Source organism: Pogonomyrmex barbatus, unplaced genomic scaffold, assembly GCF_055798465.1.
Source record: "Pogonomyrmex barbatus isolate J1 unplaced genomic scaffold, ASM5579846v1 scaffold1, whole genome shotgun sequence".
Classification (NCBI taxonomy): domain Eukaryota; kingdom Metazoa; phylum Arthropoda; class Insecta; order Hymenoptera; family Formicidae; genus Pogonomyrmex; species Pogonomyrmex barbatus.
Genome location: NW_028297098.1, coordinates 29153281 through 29174002, shown reverse-complemented (window position 1 = coordinate 29174002; position 20722 = coordinate 29153281). Strand labels below are relative to the sequence as shown.

The following is a 20722-nucleotide window of genomic DNA, read 5'->3' as shown; positions in this document are numbered from 1 at the left end:
ACTATTATACAACTATTATATTGTCACTCCGAATCGAAATTTTGACTTTTTATTAAACCTTTAATTTTACATTGTAGTAGGAGCTAAGATATTAAGTTCAATCATAACGATATAGTTTGCTTCTGCTTAAATCCTAAAGATATCACAAATTTCCCCTTTTGTTTATAGCACTGGTTAAAATATTAAAATCGAAAATACTAGGAGCTAAGGTAGCAAAATAGTTTGTCTGCAAACTTCTATTAAAACTTTACAGTTTATCGAGAAAATATATTCTACGTACAAAATTATTAAAAATATAATTAAAATAAGGAAAAGTTAAATCATATAAAATGTATAAAATTTATTTCTAAAATAACTTTAAATGAAAATATTTTAACAGATATATTTTCATTTAAAGCAATTTTAGAAATAAATAAATGTGTGTATTTTTGCGCATTTCCAGTTACTTCGGTTTGACTTTTATAGAAAATAATGTACTCTTTTCAATTTGTTTCATCATTATTTTTAAAACAGCTCAAATTTATATTAAATAAATATCGCGATTATAAATGTAGATTGTTTTGTGAAAAATGAATTGTCTGAAGAGAATATGTAAAAAAATTCAAATACCAAAGTAACAGAAAAAAACCTAAAATATTTCATGGAAAATATTTGAATATATCAAAAAACACTTTAAAAAATACTTTAAACAAAATGACCAAAATTGTCCGCAAATTCGTAAAATATATCCTCGAAAATGACAGAAATTGGCCGAAAAGTATATATTTCCGAATTTTCCCGAAATTATTTTCTGGTAAATGCTTACAAAGTGTTCCAAATGTCAATATAATTCTGACAATTTTTCGGACTCATTCGGACAAAATTTTAGATAAATTCCAGTAAGTTTTTGGGTAAATTCTGGCAAATTTTTTTGCCAGAGAGGTGAAAGTAAAATGACGAAATATGTCGAGAAGACGTTTTATAAAATATTTCCTAAATATCAATCACAAAAGCTTGATGCAGGACGTGTAATATTATACTAAATAGAATATTAAAAAATATAATTTTTCGATATAACATATCAAATTTATAACAGTTTAGTAATACAAATTCAGCAAAAAGTTTATCGATTTTGCTATTAGATTGCGCTTAAAAACGATTTTATTCTTGATTCTTACGGTAACGGTATCAAACTTGCAAATTCTATTCACAAAACACAAATTTACTTATGATTAATGAAGTCATAGAATCGAGTTTATTTAACTTTCTTTTCCAAAATGCATATATGTTTGCTCTGTACACATTTCTTCTACTTTCATATAGAGTATATTCAGTCAGAGCCTGTTCTACTTCACTCTCATGTGTACGCATGTAGGTGATGCATAGGCATATGGGATCTACTTTTTAACGTCTAACGGCAAATTTTTGAGGTTTTGTGACAAGAATACTCTCGTGGTTTGCCAGACCGTCGAGAGGAGAGACGAGCGTATGAAAATATTTTGATCCTACCGGGACTCAAACTCGCTATAGAGATCTCTATAGCGTATTAGATCAATGCACTGTTTACTATGCCACGCTTGCTCCTGCTCTGTATAACACATAAACACTTAAATGATAAATAAAATTCATAGCATTAACGCGATTTAACTGTCGCGATTAGAATAATGTAGTAATAAATCTTCTTGCAAATTAAAAATTACAAACATGTAACATGATGTAGATATAGTATATTTCTTTAACACTTATCTATCGTTCACATAATGGAACGATTTCGAATGTGTGCGATATTACTACTATGTAATATGGTTACGCAAATATTAATAAAATATAGCCCAATTTGTATATTTAGTTAGCCCAATTATAGTCCAATTTGTATATTTAGTTAGCATTATTCATTAAAATTTAGTTTTAGTAATGTTCTTTAGTAATGTTCTTCATTTGTTCGTATTATTTTATATTATACTTAAAATTTTTAAACATTTGAACAATTCAAATAGTTCGAATCGAGCTTCGAACTTTAATGATTCAGATTATTCATGTATATGTGATTCATGTATCTGAAGATATCTAAATAACTCGACTCGGAACTTAAATAAAAACTTAAATAAAATAGCAATGTAATATCTGACAGAAAAAAATCGTGCAGTTGATATATGAATTCCTCAACACTAATATCTCGGATTCTATCTCGGATATTACTTGAATGTCGAATGTGTGAATGAGTTGTTTTTAATCATTGCAAATCGATCAAATAGTTCGACTATTGTTCTCATTTAAAATGTTTGATTATAATTTCAAAACTCGAATATTCCTATTTTGAACTATTGAAACAATTTGGTTATATAATTCATTCGAATCTATATATAAATCTAATAGTAATAAGGAACAATGAATTTGAGATATTTTATACCGCAACCGTATCAATATATTACATAACAAGATTGTGTTTCGTAATCATAATATGTAGTGATTTAGATATGAATAAAAATTCTATATAAATTCTGATGTTACATAAAATATTATCGATAATTTATCGGTTACATATATTTTCATAAATACAAGATTATAAAGATGGCAGTATGTTTAATAAAATAAAAATAGAATTCCAGTAATGATCATCAAATGTTTAACGAAGCGATAATTTAAAGAGGCTTTTTTGTTGTTTGTCATCGATGCTACATTAATTATCTTTCGTTTAAAGTTAATATATAAAAGAAAAAACTATTTAACATCTCGTTGTAAAGAAAATGTCAAATATTCAAATGTTAAGAAACTGTTAAAAAGGAATGTCATATTTACTTAAAAAGAGATAGTGTCGATATGTATTAATTTAACGTATGTATATACGCACGCACGCACGCACGCACGCACGCACGCACGCACGCACGCACGCACGCACGCACGCACTTAAATATAAGATTGTCCAAAAAAATTTGTCTAACAGTTTTAACTAATACCGAAATCTATATTAATAATTAATTCTTAGAGATCATTGTTCTACTCACATTTCACAAATCAATGTTACATTGCATAATTAAAATTTTTATTTGATTTTATTAGAAAGAAATATATTTTCAGTCTACAGTTATTTTTGAAATTTAAATGATTACTTGAGTAAATTGATTATGAAATTATTAAATTAAGAGGAATACAACAAATATAGAAATATAAAAATATCTCTTCTTAATAGTTGGAAATTTGCATGTCCAATTTCTAGTGATACAAAGATATATAAATATATTGTAAAAGATATAAGTATTGTAATTTTTAATAAATTACAAAAAAGAGTACATGATGCATTAATATCGGACTTTGTTCTGATATGTTTTTGAATGTAAATAATTAAATAAATTAAGATGTACACAAATCTTATACGTCAATCTAAACGCGATTGTACAAGATTTTTGAACAGACATAACTAAGGCGAAAAATTTTATAAGCTTCGGTATTCGCAAATATTTCTAATCTATGTATTTTAATGCAATTTTAGAATATTTTTTTAACTATACACGAATATTGTAAGAATGTGTAAACAATATAACTAACAATATATACAATCTAATTCGTTGACATTTGATTATATTGATTATATTTTATCGATAGTTTGGTGAACGCGGTTTGTAAACATTAAGAAGATATCTGGAGGCAGTATAATTCCTTGAACAAAAGCTAAATAAAAATATCGATAATTATAATACATTCGATTAGGCTTCCAAATGAAGCGATGTGTTTTGTAAAAGTTTAAACATATATAAAATATATAATGGAATACCATTTTTGTAAAACGCTTAACAATTCTTTTGGCATAAAACCAATTAGGAAAAAAATTATAACAAAAAATTTCGCGTTATGGTAGATACACAATACAGCTTAATTCCTTTCTCCCTTATACTTATCTATGTTAGTTATCCTATATAAATTACACTTCCTCCAGTTACTTATTAACTTCATATATAAATCACTATACTTGCAAATTTTTGTATTTTTGTTGAGAAATTTATACAAGCATTCGATTATTTTTGTAATAATTGCTACATAGCTTTTTAATTTATGCATTGTACGATGTAGCATACGATGCGATAAACATATTGTGTCTATTTTGTATTATTTAAAGCTCTTGGTTATTTTGACTCTCGTCACAGAAATAAATTGTCTAACAGTATCTCTAACGATTTATTATTTTACGAGGTAGGTCATTCCGTTTCGCTATCGGAATATTCTATTTTCGTAGAAGTGCGAGGTCTCCTCGAATATCTTAATCCTAACATGTCCGCTATTTCCTCAATGTGTGACAATACCTAGGATGTGTAATAAAATTACAATTATATGTTATAAAATAACAAGTTTTTTGATTGATCAATGTTACTTACGTAATCTAATTGTTCCTTCGTATGCGCAGCGGAAAGACAAAATCTAATTCTGCCTTCCATTAATGGTGATGCTGGGAATCCAACACCAACAGTTGCAATATTACGAGTTGTCAGAATACGGACCACTGCACTGTGTGTTAGGAATATTGTAGAAAAAGAAAATAAATAAAATTTGGCAAATTTGGAATTTAAGAATATAATTTTAATTCACTTACCCAATTTTAGAAAATAGATAAACTAGCATAGGCACAACAGGCGAGTCCTCGTTTCCATATATTATAACTCCGATCTGATTCAATCTGCGTCTAAAATATCTCGTATTCTTAGCTAATTGTTTGAGACGTTTTTTACCAGCATCGGTACCATCTTCCCCTATAATAATTCGCATTGATGTGATAATCTGTTGCGTCACAGGTGGAGACATCGATGCTGCATACGTATGAGCATGACCGTATATCCTTATATGATTTATCAATGTCTGAAATAAACGTCTGTTTAAAGATATGCAGATATTAAATATGTCGAATCGAATATTGAAACATTAAATTATTACTTTTGTTCCGGCTATATATCCACCCGCTGAACCAAAACTTTTTGTAAATGTTCCCATCAGTATATCGATTTCACGAGGATCAATGCCATAATAATCGCAAACTCCTCTTCCATGTTTTCCCATAGCACCTGTACTATGTGCTTCGTCCACATAAAGATAGGCCTATTCGATAATAACAGATTTATATATTCTCTACAATAATTTCAAAAGGAAACTAACAGTAAGTAATCAAGTCAGCTTAGTTTTACGAACTTTATATTTCTTTTTTAAATCTAATATCTCGGGTAGATGAACGATTGAACCTTCCATAGAATAAACACCCTCGACAACGATAACTATCTTCTTCCAAGGTTTACCAGTTTTAGGCTGTCCAAAAACAATAGCCTTTTTCAAACATTCCTCTAAATGCTTTACACCTGTAATGAGCCATTACTTGTTTATATTTCCAACAACAGATTATATACATTGTAAATAACATTGTATATTGTATATTGAGCATACTGTTATGGTTAAAGATCCGTATCACTGCCCCAGATAATCGTAGTCCTAGAATAAGTGACGCGTGATTTTTCTCATCACTAAGAACTAGACAATTCTTGTCGACCAAGGAAGGCAAGTTTAAAGAATTCGTGGCAAATCCCATTCCAAATACTATAGCGTCTTCCACTCCCAAAAATTTCGCAGTTAATTTCTCTAGTTCGTTATGTATCGGCATAGTACCTTTTAGCATAAAAATAGTTGATAAAAATAGTTGATAAAAATAGTTGATAAATATTTACTTTGTTTTTTTGTATGTGGATTTGAGTAAAAAAAGAAAAAAGAAAAGAAAAAATTTTTTTGTATTTATCACTTGTTTGGGAAATACATTGCTGTATTAACATTAATTATAATATAAAAGTTAAAACCGTATTTCGACTATATTTTTTACTATATCTGATCTGAAATGTAGTCTTTTAACTTATTTTATTAATTTTAATCAAAATTCACTTATAATAATTATAATAATAATGTAATTATTTATCTACCTAGTTTGACATTCTAATTTTACTTTCATGTTTTTATCTTATATATCTTTCAGCCTCTTTCTATTATCTTTCAGCCTCTGACTGAGAAGATTAAGTATAATATTATATTGAGAAGATTAAGTATAAAATATATTCTACCATGTCTTTCATAATTTAAATAAATTTATATATATATATATATATATATATATATATATATATATATATATCTGATTAGCTTATCTTATTGTTTGCTATCTAGATCAATTTTTCTCAAATTTTTCAAAAAAATATGATAAAACAAGTTAGTTAATAAATTAAATTAATAAATTTAAAAAAAAATAATAGATCGTCAAATAATCAATTTCATTATTTGCCGATTTGATAAAGAGAATCATCATCCTTTAGAAATACCGATTAATAAAACTATAACTTATTAAAAAATATCGCATATTCTCATTATCTTTTAATAAATTCTGTATTATTTTATTATTCTCTAAATAAGTATCATATAATGGACATAATATATAACAAATATGATATAGAATATGTTATTATGTTAATATGTCGTATATTAAATAGATTATGTTAAAAAGACATTAACCGTTTGAATTACAAGAAATGCGATCGTGTTTTTTTTTGCTTCATATTTATTTTATTTATTTTATAAAAACAAAGAAAATCCAGCAACTTGGTAATTATTAAATTAAATTGAAATTCTTAAGTAGAAACATCATGCATCGATAATCATAATCCTATCTATGATGCTTGTTTGACATGTTTTTACCTACATTTTTGTGACTGTCTCTGATAATTTTCAAGCAATTAAAAAGTTGAATTTTAACTGTGAATTTTCACTTGTTAAATATACGGGAAAAAAAAAGTTGTACAAAATTTTTTTCTTCTATTTTTTTTTTGTATATTTCTTTTTTTGTATATTCCTTTACAGTAGCACATATACACGCATGCACGCACGCACGCACGCGTGCGTGTGTGTGCGTGTGTGTGCGTGCGTGTGTGTGTGTGTGTGTGTGTGTGTGTGTGTGTGTGTGTGTGTGTGTGTGTGTGTGTGTGTGCGTGCGTAATAATAATTTAGTCTTGATGATCAAGAGAAAAATTTAAATAAGAATGTTCTCTCGAATTATTTACCTAATTCAAGGCGTGTACTGCAACTAGCACAACCAAATTTCCTGAGCATTTCGATGCTCTCGTCGGCGCACTTACCACTCGCTTCGGCAAACCCTAAATAATTGTAAGAGCCCAAATTTATACATTGCGTTTCAGTTCCAGTAAATCTGTTGGGATTAAAAAATTCGGAATTTTAATTCTATTGATATACTAATATGGCAATATCATTTTCATACATAATCAAGCTTACTGAAATGTCCATCCATAATCATTAGTTATTCGATTTTTCAACGTGACAGTCGCACCAGGAACAGAGCAAATTGGTTTGTTCCAACAATCTCTAACTCTTCTGTAGACGTAATTAAGATAAAATTTCTCAAAATTGTCGTAAAGTGGAGCATACCCCTAAAACACATGTTTAAAATATCATCTAAATGTTTGCACAAAAAATAAAATTATTGTTCATATAATTGATATCGCACAAGGAATATAATTGTTACGTTGTACGGAAAATTTCAAATTCAAAAATTTTTAATATACAAAATATGAATTCTACGCAACAAAAGTTATAATTTATAAAATAATACAAGTTTTATATTTTTATATAATGTCGTGATGCTTGTGATACGTACATATACATTTTTATTTACTCATGTAATGTATTTATTCATATAAATCTTGCAATAGATTATTATTAATAGCGATATTCAAATATATATGTGATTTAATGTTAAAATTTGTTTTTATATTTTAAATTTTTATCATAAATATATTAAAATTTGCATCAATAAATATTAATAAAATGTAAATTATCATCGTACTTCTCTATTCTTTTCGATGGCAATCTTCGGAAAAAAGAATAATTGATTAATAAATCCCAAGAACATGAGAATGTAAAAACCAAGATGCGTAAGCGCTGCTGTGATGAATGAAACTTTTTCAAAGGATTCCTTTGACTGTGTCGCTCTTTGTAACCTCGCTTTTGTTGAACCATGAGACTGTAATAAATTTCTACGCTATATTGCATAATCTACGAAAATGTTGTTTAGGATTTTATTGAAAAATTTTTAAGAAAAATATTCAAAATATTTAACTAATTCTTTTTAGAACAAGTCTTTTTAAAAAGTCTTGCTTCTATTGCAGAAATCATTTTGTGAAGATCATTTAAATCTGTATGCATAACGAAAGCATTTTTAGAACAAACTTATTTTATATATACATATATGTGTATGCATACATACATACATACATATATAAATTATAACATATTACATATACATATACATACTATATATTTCATACATATATATATAAATTATAAATAATTCTGGTTCTTTTTTTTTTTTAACTTATATCATTAAAGAAATCAATAAAAATTTAGAGCTAGACTTTGAATTTTAAATATCAGAAAAATAAAAATAAGAAAAGTCGATTTTTAGAACAAATGAACCATTTAGTAGAATCATTCAAGAAACGTTAAGTAAGCTAATCTCTCTTCGATTCGAAATTTCTTCTAAATTTCTTCTATATTTCTATCTTCTATATTTAATATATTTAAAAGTATACTTCATACTATCATAACTAAGATTTAATTACTGTTGATTCAGAATTTTAGATTTACATATACAAGCCTTTTTCTAATGTAATTAAAGATTTATTTATCTACTTATTTTTTACGCTCGTTATTGGCCTTATCCAACTCAATTTGATAAAAAAACATATTTTAAAACACAATATCAAATTGGATTCATCAAAGCAGCCAATAATCATTGAATACATTTTGAAATTAAGCCATAAGTCTGATTAATAAAATTTGATAACAATACTTGATTCTGAATCGAATTAGCAAGAGATTGATTTTTCAAATGCTATATATTAAAAAGCATAATACTATATTTCTTGATAATTCTTATTTTGCTTTACTTCATATCATTTCTGATAATAATTTTTGAATATTGTTTGTCCCCTTATTAGTTTAAAGAATTATTTACTTACTTATTGTATTATTGTATACATGTATTATTTCATTTGCCTGCCACTGTCATATTAGCAACATCTACTTTAATTTCGTTCGATGCATTTCTGAAACGTACTTCTGAAACGTAAATTTATTTTTTCTTGTTTCTTATCTATTAATATTTTTAAAAATTCCTTTTTTATTGGCTTTAATTCCATTTATCCTTCCTTTTTTGCTGTTAGTTTTAAATTTCTACAATTTTAAATTTGGACATCATGTGCATTTTTGTAATGAGTCGGAAACAAATAACATAAAACATTTATTTTATGACTGATTCTTCATCTATGAACGAAAAGTCAGTCATGTCATCTGTTTATTTACTTGGACCACGCTTTGACTGCAATTATTACGAGGAAAGGGATCACAAATTAATTTATAATGCTGCATTATATGTCGAATCTTTAATGTGGCTCTTGTTATTTTCTACATTGCTTTTATTTTTATTTTCATTAACTTATTTCTTTTTATGTCTTTTAAATTGTTGTCAACGTTTCATGTTTTCACAGTTACAATTATCGTAGGATAAGACATACGTTAATTTTAATTTTTAATTCTTTAATTTAATTAAATTGTAATTCTCTTTTTTATATAGACTGAAGAAGGCTTTGTAAAGTCGAAAGGAATATCCATTAAGAAATATTAAACTTGTTTATGTATTATTTATGTATTAATTTTTGTATATTAATTGCTATTAACTTAATATCCTCTGTATTTGTCTAATTGATCTTTCTTTTTCTTGATTTACTTTCTTTTTCTTGCCTACTCGAACCAAATTGTTTATTATTTGTCTTTTTTTATTATTTCCTAAACAGCACAAAATCTAAAATCGAGACATAAAATGTTTTGAAGAGCCTCTATACATCTCTCACAAAGATATCTTGTGCATGAATGATATCTTTCTACTTTGGACTTTATATTGTATTGAGTTCATCAGCATTTTTTCTTTTCTAAAACATTAAATTGCAAATTTATTCCTGTTAGTATTTTAATATATATTATTTCTGATTTCTCCAGACAAGAAAAGAATTCCTTAAGAGAGTTTCCAAACTTTTCAGTTCTTTTCAAGTAATAAACATCTTAATTTTTGTGATGTAACACATAAAAAAAAATCTAGACTAAAAAATCAATTGCATGAACATTTATATACAAGTGTAATAAGATCTTTTGCCTTGATTTATTAAAAAAAAGAAATCGTGAAATATATTCACCGATATACATTAAAAATTCTGAAGTTCATTCATACATGCCTCCATTCATTTATATTCATTCTTTTGCTTGACCTAAATCGACTTTTTATTCAAAACTTACTTAAAAGATTCATATTCAACTGTTAACATAAAAAATTAGTTGAAAATTAAAATGAAAATACAAATATAATGATGGAAATGACAATGTTGCGAAAGAACATTTTAATTAAATTTAGATTTGTGAATATGATGTTATCTTTACGTTAACGAAAACGTTTTACGATATAGCGTATTTAGACGTCAAAATAAATTTGATAAAGATGATGTTTTTCATTCTCCAATGTTTAGTGAAAATCATAAAAATTTGCGATTTATCAAAAAATATTAATAAAGTGGCAACAAAAAAAAAAAAATAAATAAAACGCTTAAAAATGAAATTCAAAACTTAAAAACACTTTTTACTATTTTTTGCGTGTGTATTATATATTTTTTATTGAATGTTATTTACATTCAGTCTCGAATCTTTATGCACGTTTTGCCTTCCTGAAATATGGTGGCATGTTTCATTAATGAGTCATATTCAAATATCAGCCGTCATATTATCCTATAGAAAAATCTAATTAATTTGATGCCAATTTAAGATAGCATAGTTTTATTTTTTTTAATTATCATAATATAATCTTTTCAAAAATAAATATCTTTTTTATCTTATTCTATAGTTACTAAAATGCAAAAAAAAAAAGATATAATGTCAATATAAAAACCATCATCATAATCTGTTTAAAAAATTGATAACGGCATTGATAGCGATTTCCGAGAACGAATTACTCATTGACGGATCACTTATCACGTTTCACGGATAGAAGAAAGCGGAATCTCATGGTCTTAAAATGCTGTCGTGTCTGAAAATGAGTTCTACTCGCATTATTCGTTGATTTTTTCGTGAGAAACATTATATATAGATGTACGACGATACTTTACAGCAAAAAATATCCATATGCAACTCCATATGCAGATATATGGATGGATAATAAAAAGTTTAGATATTAATAAAGAAAAAACTCTTATTTCATTACGAATCATTTATCATTTATCACGTTGAATGCATATGTTTACGTGAATAAAGGAAGAATTCGTATAATTCATGTCGAATGCATAACTTTGTTGTAATCTCTTTATATTCTTTCATATTATTTGCAGATATCTTATTAGAAAAAGAATAAAGCAGATATCTTATTAAAAAAAGACATCTAATATAATGATTGATATTTTATTAGTTTTCTATATTCACGAAAATATCAAATATCAAAAAATATTCTTCTTTTTGTAAACATATTTTCGATCGCATTTTCATCTTTCTATTTTAAAGGAGTGAACAATATCAGAATAAAATTATGTAAAAAAGACACACGACTCGATACGCACATTTATGTCTATTTGTTTAAAAATGTTTTTTTAGATTAAGAAAAAAAAAAACTGTAATTAAACAATTTAAACATTTGTTCATATAAATTACAATTTTTCTTTATTGAGAGATATTTATGACGGACATGTTTACATTGCGAAAATAATTCCTAGATACCTTTCGATTTACATTTATCGATTTCTAGTCAGAGCTATTTATAAGTATTGCAATTTAAAATAATATTGCAAATATAATATTAAAAATCAATGAAATTTTACAAGATATTTTATACTTAATGTCAAAATACTGTAACATGTCTCATGTCTCATAACTCGGACAGTCCGAAATGAAAAAGTACTTAATTATAGTGTTTTAAAAAGCTTTCGAAATAAGCTAAAAGTATGCAATGAAAAATGAAAATTTCCATTAAAAATTTTAAAGTGATTTTTATGTGACCTTGACAACGCTATTTATTCAAGGTTGCACTAATCTTGCTACATAATGCGTCTCTTAAAATTTTACAACTTTTGTATGAAACATTTTTCTCAAAAATGTTTTGTTATCGAAATATTTCAAGGGCCTGGGACTTTTTTCCCATCCTGTATAAATCTAAATTCAAAAACATAGTACAAATGTCTTTGCAACATAATATAAATTTAATATACACATTTCATTAAATAAATATATAACAATGTTACATTGAATGTTTTATCAGTTAAAATATTTATATTACATACCTAAATTTATTTAACTAATTTCATGCACTATAATCTCTAGTGCAAGTGATACAATAATTAATTTTTAGTAATTCTATCAGATTTCGATTCGTTCACCGATTATTAAAACCGATTGTCAAATATTTTATCAACGTGAATAAAATTATCAATTTTTCGCCTGATACGTGAGAAAAAAGATAGGATTAAAGACAAATCGTGCAACTAAGAATTTTGCTGTAAGCGACTTTGCCAGTTGAATTAATCACTGATTAAATTAATCCGAATCGAAGCGATCGAAATCACCCTTAAAAATTCCTATTCCTATCATGTCAATTCTATTTTCTCAAGGAGAGAAAATCCTGCATAGTTCAAGGAGACAATCAAGAATATATCACACGAAGAAAAGGAAATGAAGAATAGAAATCGTGTGACTGTGGCTCGCAACATAGATAATAACGGTCCATGCCATCAAGTGATATCGTGGAGGAGGGTGACGTGATACGACTGGACTGGATACCGTGTCTTGGACACATTGTGTAACGCCATATGAATAACGGGGGATCGAGAAAACAAGAGGATCGTGCGGCATCGAGACCGCTATACTTACATGTACATGGCCATTACTCGTTAATGTGTAACCATTGATTTTGCCGGCATTCTCGATGCTGCTCGACATTAAGCCATTCCGTAGCGGCGACGGCGGTACGGCGGAAAACGTCTTTCCTTCGGCACTTGGCGACATTTCTTCACCACACGTGCCGACGGCACGCAACCTCGTGGTCGTTGTCGCCATCATCGGCTCGATCCACCCCGATCGTCTATGCGCTCGATCGCTCGCCGACCGATCCCGTCGACAACGGTGATTTCACGCCGAGAGTACGTGCGCCGAGCGCCGGCGAACAACACGACGGGTACAACAGGACGGGTAACGGACGTCGCGATGCGTCAGTGCGCTCGTCGCCGTTCGTCGCTAGCCGCTGGCCGCTAGCCGCCACTCACCGCCGCTCACACCACCGATGTGCGTCCGACCGTGGCCGCGCCGCGGTAACAATACGCGTCGTCGATCGGCGCCTGCGCACCTCTGCGTAACTCGTAACTTGAAAGATAAGCTTTTTCCGCACACCGTTTTACCAATGCCCTGCGCGATTGCTCGCGACTATCACATTCACGAGCAGGCTTGCGAGGAGCAAGCTTGCGTTGCTCTACGACAAGGTGTGTTGGATACGTCGCGCCTTTTAGCCTTTTCCTCCTTAATTCTTCTACTCTTGCTCTTGATTGAAAGAGAATTCTAAAAACAAATTAAATTAACATTTAAATTAACATTTAAATCTTATAGCCATTCTTTTTTCTCGATATTTATGCCAATGCGGGACAAGGTTTATTAAGCTGTTGCGTAAACTGATTAATTGATTTTTTTTTTAAATTAAATGTAATAAGTAATAAATTTATTTAAAATATATTTTGTTAATGTTACATTAAAACTTTAAAACTTTAATTAAAATAGAGAATAAACTAATATCAAACTAATGATGAAACCATAAATTAAATAAAAAACTTCATAATTTTTTTTCTATTTTTTTCTATTTATTAAATGTTCAAATTGTTGACCATTCACAATTAAACACTTATTAATTCTTTCCACAGAATTTTATCTAATTCTAGACGATATTTCTGGGGTTACATTAGCGCAAACGTATACGTTTCACGTATTCTTTGTTTTAAATCTTCTTTCGTCATAGGCAGTTGAGTCATGACTTTCTTTTTGATATATCTCCGCGATATAAAAAATAGTTCAAAGATGTAAGATCGGGTGAACGAGGGGGCCATGAAAAGAATTAATAAGTGTTTAATTGTGAATGGTCAACAGTTTGAATAAAATTAAGAATTTTAATAAAGTAAAAAAAGAACAGAAAGACTACGAAAGAACTACTACTATTTTATAAAATATAAAATATTAAAATATAAAATATCTCCTAAACTTCCGTTTATTTTTTGACAACTATATCTTAATACTTTTATGCACAAAATAATGAGATGAATCAATTGTAAAGAAAATATTTATTTATTTATTTTTCAAAAAAATACGTCGTTGCATATTACAAATCTCCATTTTTTTTAAATAGCAACTAGGTTGTCACTTTTTGCCGTCATGCTTGATTCGACTCGGTATCAACAAATTGAAAACGCTATTACATAAAGAGGAAATATTTGATGACGTGATCTAAAGTTATCTTAATTGGTTTTCAAAGTGAACGAGTACAAGACCATGCACAAGGCCAGCGCAAGAAAAATAGTACTGAATCTATCACAAAAATCGAACAGACCAGCTAGCAGCTAGCAGCGTAGCCAAGCAGGCTATACAATTTCCAGCATGGTAACTAGTAAAATAGCCAGCAGAGTTTTTAAATAGTCTCTTTAAATGGAAGGTTCTAAGATAGTCAGCAACTTTGAACGTTCATATCATTTCAGATTTAAAACAGATATGTTACATTGCCGTATTGACACAATTATATACCATAAATATAACATTTGTAATGTATTCTATATATTTTAAATAAATCAGAAACATATCTTTATCTTTGACATTTAATACATATAATATATATATATATGTTACTTGTTATATAACTTGTAATGAGTACATAATGAGTATAATAGTTATAATAGTTATCTCGTAATACATGATATATATTTAAGATATATATGTTATATTACTGTGTTTGCTGGAATGTTGGCTCACACAACACACTTTATTCCGAAAATATCTTAAATTTCCAATTTTCTAAGTGCAATCCTAAGTCATAATCTCAGTACATAACATTTGAAATATTTCAATAAAATATTGTGAAATATCTTGTGTGTGAAAAGATATGATCATATGTATCATACAAATATTGATTTTCTACTCTAATCTTAATTATATATTATTTATAATTATATATTATCTATAATTAGTCAGTAGTGTATTATCTATAATTACATCAGTCAGTATTAGCAACTGACCTCATTTGAAGTTTCATTCTGCTTACATTCTGTTGACAGAACCTGTTGACATTCTATGCCAGCAGATTGGCAACAGAAATCAAGCAGATCCTGCTATCAGTTTACCGTCAGATTGTCACGCAAGTCCTGCTCGCTTTCAATCTGACGGCAAACTGCAGTAGAGTCTGCTTGATTTCTGCTGTCAGTCCGCGGAAGAATATCAACAGATTTTATTAGATTTTTAGCAGCAGTTTGCTGACACTTTTAGATATTACAAAGTCTGTTTGCAAAATCTGTTGCCTTTCTGGTATAAATTTATAACAGACTCTACGCATAATTTGTCTCTTCACATTTGACTGTTAGGATATATATTTTAATTAATCTTACAATTGAAAAATTTATTAGAAAATGTTTTTCAGAGTATTATATTAATTATTTAATTCTTTAGTTGCAAGTGTATATATATATATATATATATATATATATATATATGCAGATGTATATACTTATTGAGTAATGATTTTTTCTTTCATTTATGAGGAAAGATATGCAGCAAATGGTTTGCATTTAGAAAGTGCTCTAATTAGAGGATCATTATTGCAAATGAGAAAGTAACTTAACATTCCAAATAACACGAATGATCATTATAAATTCAAAAAAAAGTTCCTTTCGGATAATTCAGAAAGGATTCCATAGAAATATTTTATTATATTTTAATATTTATAGAGTTATGCGGAGTTTGCAATGCGAATCTTATAGTCGCAAGAATGGTTGTAATTTAAATGGTTGTAATTCCTTGTTTTCGGTCATATTCGTAGTCGTTCAATTGATTCAATTTCTATTCCAATGACACACACCAAATACACTATAATGTGCTGCTGCGACGGACCAATGAGAAGAGAGCATCATGTATCATGCACAAATGTTCTGTTTTCTGATTGGTTATTATGTTACACTCTAGTATAGTCTCGCGACAAGCTGTTATAAACAAACATCATGATACACGACTTTATGATTTTAAGACTGCGATCTAATTGAATGACATTACGATCACATTAAAGTTGTTGCAGTTTTTTTGAAAGAGGTCCGTTTTCTATTCTTAGACGGGTATTTATAGTCGAATCTTATGTTTAAAACTGTTTTAAATATTGTCTTAAGAGATTATCAACCAATCACAGAGTATTAGCATCTTAAGACATTACTTAAGATAGTCTTAAAATAAGAATCGACTATGAATACCAGCCTTAATGAATTCGAAAATATAATCGAAGCAGTACGTGGCATCGCCAACAGATGGCTGCGACGCAGTTTTATTTCTCGTAACCGTATAAGGTAAAATAAAAGGTACAATATCATGAAATTTTTGAATCATGTTTTAGTAAAATAATGACAAAGTGATATCTTGAAGATGAGCCAATAAAGTGATCTCCGAGATAAAAATAAATAGAATATTTTGATAGTACAACTTTATTGTAAATATTATGTGAATGTGTATGATTTAGATAATTGTGTATCTACCAATAAAAATCTTTTCCCATATACAATTATCTCTTTTTGATTAAACCACGATTTTGATCATATATATATATGTATACACATATAGAACAAAAATAAAAAAATACACTACGCGCGCGCGCGCGCGCGTGTGTGTGTGTGTGTGTGTGTGTGTGTGTGTGTGTGTGTGTGTGTGTGTGTGTGTTGCTAAGGCTATTCATACAAATAATATCAGACATTTCACTTTATATGCACTATAATACTTAACTTAAAATATGTCTATGTATAGTTTTTCTTTTATAGCTTTGCATTTTCCTTTTTACTTTTTTATTATGTATATTACCCACATAGAAAATTTCTAATAAACATCGAAAATTTGAATTTCCAGTGGATGTCCATTAAATTTCCAATTAATGTTACTAGAAATCCATAATTCCACTTTGTGAAAGTCCAGTGGAATTCTATTGGAAGTCTCCATTAGATGTTTGTTAGTTATGTGAATTAGTGTTATGTGAATTAATAATAGAGGGTTTACGGAGCCTCGGATGACTAATCGACATTATATGGATCCCTAATAGAGAATTCATTAATTTATGTTATAAAATAATCATTAAAAATAGATTTCTGAGATCATTTTGAGACGAAAATCCTATACCAAAATACCGAGGTTACAATGCTTTTTAAATTATAAACATTTAAATTTAGTAAATCAAATCGTCTAAAGTTCGTACGCTCAGATATGGTATAACACACAATATGAAAGACGAAATACAGAAAATGTAAAGAAGGAAAACAAAAAATTGGAAGGAAAACAAAAAAATACGTTTAAAATTAGCGAAAATGCTAAATACTAAAAATATTAATAATTTCTGACTTGTAAATAAGTAGATTTTTTGAAAAGAAAGAAAAGAGACAAATGTATTCAAAAACGTTTCATGAGCTTTGATAAAAAAAAATGCGTAGTAAAATAACTTTGTTTACATTAATTTCAGATAGAATTTATTTTAATAAAGTTTTAATGAAAGTCTTAATTATAAAGTTTTATAATACAAAAAAATTAGAAATTACAATGATTGTAATTATCTTGAACATCTTTACTAAACGAAATTCGAAACTGGCTAAAACTTGTGCCAAAGAATAAATGAAAATGTCAAAAAATGAATTATTTTATAAATGTAATACCTTAAGATGCTAATACTCTCTCTCTGTCTCTCTCTCTCTCTCTCTCTCTCTCTCTCTCTCTCTCTCTCTCTCTCTCTCCCACACACACACACTACACGCGCGCGCGCATTTGCTTCGTTTTTCTATTCGTCTTGTTAGCCTAAATTCGAAATTCGTAATCCTCCGCTTGTATTCAACTTTGAATTCTTCGAAATATGAAAATATAGATATGAAAACATAAATATTATACCGGTTACAACGACTAACGTTATTTTGCCGGCAAGAGGAGTGATGAGGAACGACAATAAAGTCGGACGCAACGGCCGCCGCTCACTTCGGCATTGGATAGTAGTGGGAGCGGTAGTAGCCGCGCGATTGGCTCGTGCCACTTGGAGCGGATAGGGAAAGGGCAACCTCTTCGCGAGGGGAATGCATCTCATGACGGCTGAACCTACCCATCTACGTCGATCGCAACGAATATTACCGAATTCTAGTACTCGGTTTGTGCTTCGTGATTGCGCTCTACAATTTTTCCGTGTTGCCGATCATTTTTTTCATCGTGACTTCTAGTTTCGTCAATTTTCTGTGTCCGTCAGCCGATCAGTAGTGTGACGTATGACAAGTAGTTGAAATTTTCGAGCATTTCGTCCAAGTTCTCTCGCGAAGAAAGAAATAAAAAGAAACCGTAGCGATACGCAAGAGGCACGACAGACGGCACCAGAGACGGTGGTGAATCAGAGCAGCAAGGACGTCGGATGTACCCCACTGAGGAATCACGACAGCATCAACGACAGCGGCGACAGGTGGGAGTAGCGCCGCTTCGCATAGCTGGCTTTTATGAGAGTAGGGAGCGTCGCGCAATATTTCGCGTAACCGACGTCGTGCAGGGATCGAAGCTCGGTTATCGGCAAATTTGTGCAAACCCAGTGAGTCATCGTTAATTCAAGCATACTGTGAGATCGCTACTGTGTGTCGAGAGAATCAAAGATGGACTCACGGATTCAGGACGCCCTTAACGATATCCTTCTTAAGAGGGATCACGACTCCGTTGACGATTTCGAGCATCTCGGCCACGACGGATCACCGGACGATCGTTCGGAGCCTCAGCAGCCTCAGCAAGCGTTATCACAATCGATTGACGCGCCACGTGTCGATGATCTGCTGCATATCGGCGATTCTTTTCAGCCATCGGCTGAAGACTCTGCGTTGTCCAGCGCACTTCTCGAAACGAAGCCCGTGCCGGCGACACCGCCGCCTTCCGCGGATTTTGACAAATGTACGGCCATGGCGCAATCGTCCGATCCGTTTCAGCAGCCGCTGAATCCGGTCGATCCTAAACTAGCCAGCATGGCATTCGTCGAGACCGAACGAATCTATCGTCAGCAGATTCATGACGATAACCACGATGACAACAACGATGACGACAACGATGATGACAACGAGGAGAAGGAGATAGGTCTTCAGCAGCCGCCGTTGTTACCGAGTTTGGCCGCGACCACTATTCAGTCCGATAGTGATTTTCCGCTATCATCGGCAAAAACTGTCGATAGCAAAATTCATTCGATCGAAGAACATGGAGAGGATGCTACTACCGCACTACCGCTTACCGATCACGGAAAGCGACACGAGCGTGATGTCATTCCACCGAGTAGCATCAGCATCGATCAAGATTTCGTATCTAACATCAAGTCGTCGATGCTACCTGCACCGGAGAAATCACCACTAATAGATTTTCTCGGAGACGATGGCGAATCATCGAGATTGGATAAAGCTAAAAATATTACGGATGATGATTCATGGAACGTGGTGGAGAGAACAGACGTAAAGGGAGAACAGTCAATGCCATCTGAGCCACCGATGAAACCGTTGCCTCCGTTACCCAAGGAGGCGCAACTCCTGGAGAAGACACACCAGGACGGTGTGTATGAAACATCGAGTGATTTCTTGGCCGCGGAAGTGATCAAACCGTTACCCGCATTACCGCAGCAGATTGCAGACTCGAAGCACGAAAATGTTAAACGACGCGAAACGTCAAAAGGAACCGATCAACCGCCGATCTCCTCTCGCCTAGTTGGCAAAAAAAAACAAGAAATCGAAATCGCACCGAAAGAAATATTCAGAGACATGGGATTGGGTAAGTTGAGAATCTTTCTCCTTCATTTTGTTTCTCAGAGATTAATCGCTGCAGTCTCGTTTAATGCTTTAAGTTTAATGTTTTAGAGAAAACAGAAAAAAAAAACAGCTTTGCAACTTGTAAAATTCTTTAATATGATTTATTGATTTATACATTTGATTTATACAGACCAAAGAAACCATGAGAAACTGAAAACGAGAATCGATCGTATTAAGGAATTTTACGACAATTGTAAAGCTGCTTTTTGTGCTGGACGCAGCCAATGATCGATTCGGTCGATGATGCGTCATTGCGACTGAGAATCATTTTCAAGTAATGTACGCAATATACTTCTTCTCCATTAGAGGAAAGATTTAAAGCTTTTTTATTCTGTTGTTATTCTCTTATTTAGCGCGACTTTCCTTCTCTAAAAACCGCAACTTGTTTATCACCAGTTACCTTGAGAATAAGTTTAAGAGACTTTGTTTTTGTTTCAATAATACAAGTATTTTTCTATACAAAGTTATTATATAAGCAAGTCAGGGAATTGAATTCGATCTTTTGTTTGACAAGTGATTACTTTAGGTACTAAGCTATCCAACATCTCCAACAT

The 20722-nt window shown here is 30.4% G+C and overlaps 2 protein-coding genes and 1 long non-coding RNA gene across 5 annotated transcripts in view; 1 reads left to right on the top strand and 2 right to left on the bottom strand.

Moving 5' to 3' along the window:
- Positions 1 to 33: 33 nt before the first annotated feature.
- On the bottom strand, positions 34 to 13366 carry lace (serine palmitoyltransferase long chain base subunit). Of its 2 annotated transcripts, XM_089078025.1 has the most exons (10): positions 12967 to 13365; positions 7856 to 8032; positions 7285 to 7439; positions 7056 to 7201; positions 5404 to 5622; positions 5155 to 5318; positions 4903 to 5064; positions 4565 to 4827; positions 4350 to 4479; positions 34 to 4277 (listed from the first exon to the last, which is right to left on the bottom strand). In XM_089078025.1, the coding sequence occupies exons 1-10, from the start codon at positions 13153 to 13155 to the stop codon at positions 4173 to 4175; spliced, it is 1710 nt and encodes a 569-aa protein (XP_088934151.1). In that variant the 5' UTR covers positions 13156 to 13365; the 3' UTR covers positions 34 to 4172. The 2 variants fall into 2 exon arrangements, with proteins under 2 accessions (XP_088934151.1, XP_088934158.1); XM_089078032.1 differs by lacking the exon at positions 7856 to 8032 and having other exon boundaries at positions 12967 to 13366.
- Positions 13365 to 15801, bottom strand: LOC148938335 (uncharacterized). The gene is made up of 2 exons (XR_016139505.1): positions 15363 to 15801; positions 13365 to 13647 (listed from the first exon to the last, which is right to left on the bottom strand). It is a non-coding gene; the product is annotated as an uncharacterized LOC148938335 (long non-coding RNA).
- A 2601-nt stretch (positions 15802 to 18402) lies between these two features.
- Positions 18403 to 20722, top strand: part of Rtnl1 (reticulon) — a 29069-nt gene continuing 26749 nt past the window's right edge. Inside the window, exon 1 of one of the 2 annotated variants that reach the window (XM_089077994.1) lies at positions 18403 to 20130. In XM_089077994.1, the coding sequence (XP_088934120.1) occupies positions 18984 to 20130 (1147 nt within the window). In that variant the 5' untranslated portion in view covers positions 18403 to 18983. The remainder of the gene's footprint in view (positions 20131 to 20722) is intronic. The other variant, XM_089077988.1, reaches the window with a different exon arrangement.

Excerpts from the sequence above, each read along its gene's own strand:
- lace (XM_089078025.1), bottom strand. The coding sequence starts at position 13,155 with ATGATGGCGACAACGACCACGAGGTTGCGTGCCGTCGGCACGTGTGGT. Across the intron at positions 7,440-7,855 it reads CCATCGAAAAGAATAGAGAA|GGGTATGCTCCACTTTACGA; the intron begins GTACGATGATAA and ends CATGTGTTTTAG. Across the intron at positions 4,828-4,902 it reads GATATATAGCCGGAACAAAA|ACATTGATAAATCATATAAG; the intron begins GTAATAATTTAA and ends CGTTTATTTCAG.